The sequence below is a fragment of the Drosophila virilis genome, chromosome X (genome assembly GCF_030788295.1).
Source record: "Drosophila virilis strain 15010-1051.87 chromosome X, Dvir_AGI_RSII-ME, whole genome shotgun sequence".
NCBI lineage: Eukaryota > Metazoa > Arthropoda > Insecta > Diptera > Drosophilidae > Drosophila > Drosophila virilis.
Genome location: NC_091543.1, coordinates 15688633 through 15695073, shown reverse-complemented (window position 1 = coordinate 15695073; position 6441 = coordinate 15688633). Strand labels below are relative to the sequence as shown.

The window sequence follows — 6441 nt, the reverse complement described above, 5'->3', positions numbered from 1 at the left end:
AATGTTGTTTTTTTCTATTTGTTATTCGAGTACGGACTTTTAATATACCCTGTAGCCATGGAGATTGACTAAATAGGGCATATGTCGAGAATAAAGAGAAGCACTTTCAAATATATCGCCCATTGAGAACTTCAACACTTTCCCAACCAACCAAAAATACTTTTTGGGCTCAATTGTAAGTAAATGTACGCATTTGATTGTCATACATATACCCTTTATGTTATACTAAAGCTCAGGCAATGAGTCTGATGGCTTTGTACTACGAAATCATGTATGTAACGACAATTTAAAGCTAGGTATTTGCTACTCGCTTAAACCCGATTAAAGCACTTCTGTTTTTTATAATATGTATTTAATTGGTGGTTTGTCAACAAAATAAATAAAATTCGAACGCATATGCAACAACATTTTGTCGAATGTTTGGAATTTTGATTGCAACACATCGGTATTCAAGCTAGAATATTGAAAGCCATTTTATATTCAAACTAACCCATAGAATGATACAATTTTAAGCCTTATTGAATGGCAAAAATGTAATTGCCCCTCGGTTGCCAGGGTGCCACAGTGCGGCAAGCACAAAGCTGTGGCGCATGCGGCAGCAGGCGAATTATGCGGCTCCATCACTAATCCCAGCCACTTTTGGGCAGATTAGGAATAAAAGCGCTTGAAATTATTATAATTACTAGCCCACTAGATAACAACAATCCTGTGACAAATATGCACGCACAGAATTGGGAATTGTGTGCCTGTGTCTGTCTTTAAGCCCATTTGAAAGGAACGGCAGCCTTTAATAGAACTCTGTCTGATTTTTATTAAATTATTCGCGACTCTTTGACAGCTAACGGACTCCCTGTGAAGTTGGAAGGTGAAAAGTGTCGCAATCAAATCAAATTTCTAGACACCTGCAGAAATATAATCAACTCAAAAGCACAAAAGAAAGCAAATTCTGACGACAGGAATTCCATTTTTCGTTCTTTCTATTTTGATTTTATGCGTTTCTCGCCTCGCCTCTCACATGGAAAACATTTGCAGCACTTTTTGCGCTTGCCTCAACTCTTCTCTCTTTGGACACATGTCAAGCAGTTGCATAAGAAAGCTTTTGCGAAAATGTTTAGCATTTTTTTTTTTTTCTCTCACACTCATCATATTTCGCTCTGGACACGTTTCGAGAGCTACTGTTTTTTTTTTTTTTGTTTTTTTTTTAATTTTTAACTTCTCATATGAGCAACTTTTGATTTTTTTTGCATTAACTTCTGTCAGCGCTTCTCACTGGAGACAGCTTGCATGAGAGGCCCAATTTGAAAGCATATTTTAGTTGCTTATCCCTTCTAACTTATCCCTTCTCCCTCTTCATGCCCAGTATTTGGCGCATTTGCCCCACTGTAAAGCAGGTAATCGAAACAAACATGAGGCACACGCCACACACAGGTGCCGCTCCATTCAGTAATGCCATGTCCATGACTAATCCCAAATGGTTTTAATTGCCCTGGGAACCGGCATGTAATCATGGCAAATTAGTCCGCTTAGCGTTTATTTGCTCAGAGAATTCGTCAGCTTTTCGTTGGGTTGCCAGGTGCGTCGACAACTGTGGACACTCCCATCAATCAAAATGTGGCGCCAAAGCAACCATGTCGTCATCGGATTTATGATGGCCGTACAATCAGTGCCGTGATCGGACCAGACCCAGTCGTGCGAACAGGCGTGATCTTAACTTTGCTTAGCTTATCCGTCTATCAAGATGGTCGCTGAAGCGGAGAGCTGTTGGGCGTTGAGGCCACAAGCACTGGATAAACAAAAGTAGGCGCTATGTAAACTTTCTCACTTGGACAGATTTAAAATGAACGCATCTACAAGATACGGCGTAACTGCGACGTAGACGTTTAGTAGGCCAACGACTGCGAGAGCACACGGTATAAGCCAAACTGGAGGACAGCTTGGAGGCCTGCCAGTGGCAACAACAATAACAACAACAGCAACAATAACAACAGCAAACAAAATGACCAAGCTAGAGGCAGAGCAGGAAAGTGTTAAATCATCCGCAGACACACCCCCCACAAAAGCTACAGATCAACCAGCAGACTTTGAGACAGCTATCGATGCGGCTGGCTTTGGCATGTTCAATATATTGCTGCTCCTGGTGGCCGTGCCGGCTGCCATGGGCACAGTTTATGAGACATCTACCATGTCGTATATACTGCCCAGTGCCGAGTGTGATCTGCATTTGAGTCTCATCGATAAGGGTGTACTGAATGCGATCACATATGCGGGCATGATATCATCGGCCATCTTTTGGGGCTATGTGGCCGATACGAAGGGTCGCAAAAAGCTTCTCGTTTATGGCTATTTGGCGGATACGATTTGCGTGCTGGGCGGTGCCATCAGCCAGAATGTGGTGCAGCTAATGATCTTCAAATATTTGGGCGGCTTCATGTAAGTGGCAATTAACTAAATACGCCCCAAACACGATGTACTTTGATGTACATCCTCATAGTATGAGCGGACCCTTTGCGGTGCTGATGACCTATTTAACGGAGCTGCATGGACGACAATATCGTCAACGGATTATGATGGCAGTTGGCATTATGTTTTCGATAGCAACGCTCAGTCTGCCTGGCCTGGCCATGGGCATATTGCCCCAATCCTGGGATATTCAAATTTTGGGCCTGTCATGTAAGTACATTTACCCCACCAGCTGCTGAGCTGCCTGCCCTTGACGAATATTCGTTAAGGGCATTTCACCTTGTTTTGTCAGCTAAGCTAATTGCATACAGTATTTATATACAATCTGATAATGCTGCTGAAAGCAGTCGCTTTTATCTGAGATAACTGAACGCACATAACCCGAACAGCTGATACAGCTACAGCTGCTTGTTTGTTTGGGTTAGCAAGTGGTTTGTTTACGCACTTTACAAATCCCATAAAACAATAGCATAATAAAAACTCATTACAAATTTATACAGCTTTTTTTTTTAAATAAACGACAGTTGACAACACTGGCTACAATAGCCTTCAATATATGTTTATCGGGTTTAAATCAATCCCTTTCGAGCCCCGAACTCTCATATATTTTTACTCAGAGCCGAGCCTTAAACCAAACCATTTCAAAAGCAGTCGATTAAACCAACGAACTCTATTCGAAATAGTTTACTTAAAGCGTTTCAAGTAATCTTAGCCTTACATATTCTCAGCCCCAATCATTGAATTTACCTAAGCATATTTGGTAAATGCCAATTTTAGGTAGAGATCAAATATATCTAGGATATTGTCATCCTCTTGTCAACGAATTGTTGGTTCATATTCTAGAAATAAATCCACTTATTGTCATGTTAAATTTATATGTGTCAGTCATGATTATTGTTCTCAGTGTGATAAACTAGGTGGCAACACTTTTATTGGGTGTCAACCCTATTGCAGCAGGACAGCAGCCCTCATGTTAAATTATCTCCTATACTAAATGATAAGAAAATTGGTTCAAGTTACAATTGTTTTGTTTTCTCAATGAAAAACTCGCTATGTCAAACATGATTAAATATTTAACAAGAACTTCAATTTTGCGCATGCAGTGCATGCTTGGCAGGTATTTGTGGCTGTCAGTGCATTGCCCAGCATCTTGAGCTGTGCCCTGTTCCCCTTCTTTCCCGAAAGTCCCAAGTTTCTGATGTCACGTGGACGTAACAAGGAGGCACTGGAAGCCTTCAAGTTCATCTATGCATTGAACACACGTCAGCCGCGCGACGCGTTTCCCGTGAGTGAATGGAATGGACAACCTCAAGTAAAAAAAACTTAAGAACTGTTTCGCAGATAAAACAACTTGCCAATGAAGTGCCCGCTAAATCAGAGCCGAAGCTAGACGTTATAGATAAATCGCAGCCCAAGGAAGTGGCCGCCGATGCGGACGTGGAACTGGCCAATCGGCCAAGAAGTTCGCTGCACTCGGGTCTACTGCAGCTGCGACCACTCTTTGTCAAGCCCTATTTGGGTCTCTCACTTTGGGTGTATCTGCTGAATTTTTGCGTTCTTCTGGGGTAAGCGTCAGCCAATTTCACATAAACTTAGCTAATCCCAACCAATTGGCAGGCAGAACACGATGCGCTTGTGGCTCCCACAGCTCTTTGCCTCCATCAACGAGTACGAGCAGCTGGCCAGCAGCCAGCAGCCGGAGTCCGATGGCACAAGCATCTGCAACATAGTTGAGTACAGCGTGAATCGCACACAGCGACAACTGGCGGCAGCTGCCCTTGATGATGATCCATTGGCCGTCTGCACGGTCAGTGTAAGTGCCGCCAGTTATACCAACAATTTAATTGTGGCCGCCGCTGGCTTGGTTTCCTATACCCTGGCCGGTGTCCTGGTCAATCTGGTTGGCTTCAAGCGGATCATGTGTGCGTAGAAAATCATCTTAATGTTTCCCTAGAAATTTATTCTTCATTTATTTGTAGCCATGTGTCTTTTTGCCGCCGGCTCCTGTGCCCTGGGCATGTACTGGTCAAGTTCATCTGTGACCACCGTGGCGCTTGCCTCTGTGTTTGTCAGTATGGGCAGCATTTCGGGCACATCACTTATAAGCGCCTCCCTCAGCATGTTTCCCACCTCATTGCGGTAGGTGTAAGACCGCGATTCTCGCAATCTCGCGCTGTCGCTCATTCTCCCTTTCTCTCTTATGCTCTTTGACTCACTCTATCATTATCTCAATTTATCGATCTCAATTTATATCCGTTATATCCGTTCATTCTCTTACTCTTAAGTTTTTTCATTCTCACTTTAATTTCTATCTCATTCTGTCCCTATCTCTCATTCTATTTCTCTCTCTCTCTCTCTCTCTCAATAAAATAAAGTCTCTCTCATTATCATTCTATCTCTTTCATTCTCCCACTCTTATTCTCTTTTTCATATTCTTTCTAATTCTCTTTCATGGTTTTCCATTCTTCCTCTCATTCTCTCAAATGCCCTATCCCCCTCATTCTATTTTACTCATTTGCCTCTATCTAGCTTTCATTCTCTCTCTTATTCTCTCTCTCATTCAGTTTCTTTCTGTCTCATACTCTATCATTCTCTCTCGCTAACTCTCTTTCTCTCTCTTTGGTTCTTTCCTTGCTTCTTAGTTTCTCTCTCTCTTCCTCATTCGATCTCTCTCCTATTTTCGTGCTCTCTTGATCTTTCTCATTCACTTCCTCTCTCTCTCTCTCTCTTTCTCGTTCCCTCTCATTCCATCTCTTCCTCTTGTTTTCCCCACCTTTTCTAACTTTGAAATTTGTCTTCCGACAGCACAATGATCGTATCGCTGAGCATGATGGTGGGTCGCATGGGCTCCTTGGCGGGCAACATCTTTTTTCCGGCATTGATGTCGATGGGCTGCCTGCCGCCATTTCTTATGGTCAGCGCCTTTATGTTCTGTAAGTTGTTAGCCTGTATCAATTCCATTAATTCTCACACATGTTTCTGCCTTTTAGGTGCCTGCCTCTTGGCCTCATTTCTGCCAGTGAAAAACAAAGCCGTACTGAAGTAACTCGATATCCATATTCATTAACACAATTTCCCCCAATCAATTTGGTAACAGATTGATCTATATATATAGTTAGTTTTTAGTTGTATTCCTGAGTTGTTCCCCTAATTTTTTCTTTTTTTTTTTTTTGGCCCTGCTGTTATTAAAACTTAATTTATTACAAAATGAATCTTGCAACTGCTTGTCAATTTCCATAAACTTTGTGCCTGACACTCCTTAATTGCAGTCACTTATTAATTCCTGTTCTGCTACGCATACATTAGTGTTAACAGGCGACAAGCCAGGAGACTGGTGAAAGGAAAACAAACAGGAAAAAGAAAGTTTTCCAACGCTGTTCAAGGAATGGCAAAAAACGACGATAGCCGTGTAATTGAGTTGATAACTGCGACTAGCAAAGAACTTTAATCAGCTTTTGTGAAAATATTTTGGACTCGTATCTCTTAGATCCTTCTCTAGCTTAAGTGCCTTTTTGAATAGAAATTAATGCACATTTGTAATTTATACAACGAATGAAAGGGCATTAATCTGAGCAAATAACAAACAAGGCTACGAATCGGTCTCGCACAGAATTCATTCGTGAGATAAAGATAAAGTTTTTTAAATTGGCAGCACAACTGCTTATTGTAACACTTAGAATCAATACATGAACAACTGTAAGTCTTACATAAAGTCGAGAGAATCGCAAAGTAGTAAAGTATAAATAATAATTTTTACTGGCAGCGCAGTGGACAGGTTTGTGTATGGTAAAGGAAAACTTACATACATCATACGCATGTGTATACACATCCAGACATACATGCCAACACACAAACATGCATACATGCATACATACTTCCATACATACATACATACATAAATACATACAAACATACATACATACACTCATACATTCATACATACATACATTCATACATACATACATTCATATAATACATACA

The 6441-nt window shown here is 41.4% G+C and overlaps 1 protein-coding gene across 1 annotated transcript; it reads left to right on the top strand.

The window, feature by feature from the left end:
* Positions 1–1870: 1870 nt before the first annotated feature.
* LOC6635560 (synaptic vesicle glycoprotein 2C) lies at positions 1871–5672 on the top strand. Its single transcript, XM_002058998.4, has 8 exons — positions 1871–2430; positions 2492–2670; positions 3564–3745; positions 3802–4025; positions 4078–4382; positions 4440–4599; positions 5266–5393; positions 5451–5672. Exons 1-8 carry the CDS (start codon positions 1997–1999, stop codon positions 5504–5506), a joined length of 1668 nt encoding a protein of 555 aa, XP_002059034.1. The 5' UTR covers positions 1871–1996; the 3' UTR covers positions 5507–5672.
* The last annotated feature ends 769 nt before the right edge of the window (positions 5673–6441 follow it).

Bases quoted from the DNA above. Each gene is read 5' to 3' on its own strand.
- LOC6635560 (XM_002058998.4), top strand. From the start codon at position 1,997: ATGACCAAGCTAGAGGCAGAGCAGGAAAGTGTTAAATCATCCGCAGAC. The intron at 3,746-3,801 runs GTGAGTGAATGG...ACTGTTTCGCAG, and splicing joins AGCCGCGCGACGCGTTTCCC to ATAAAACAACTTGCCAATGA. The intron at 4,600-5,265 runs GTAGGTGTAAGA...GTCTTCCGACAG, and splicing joins ATGTTTCCCACCTCATTGCG to CACAATGATCGTATCGCTGA.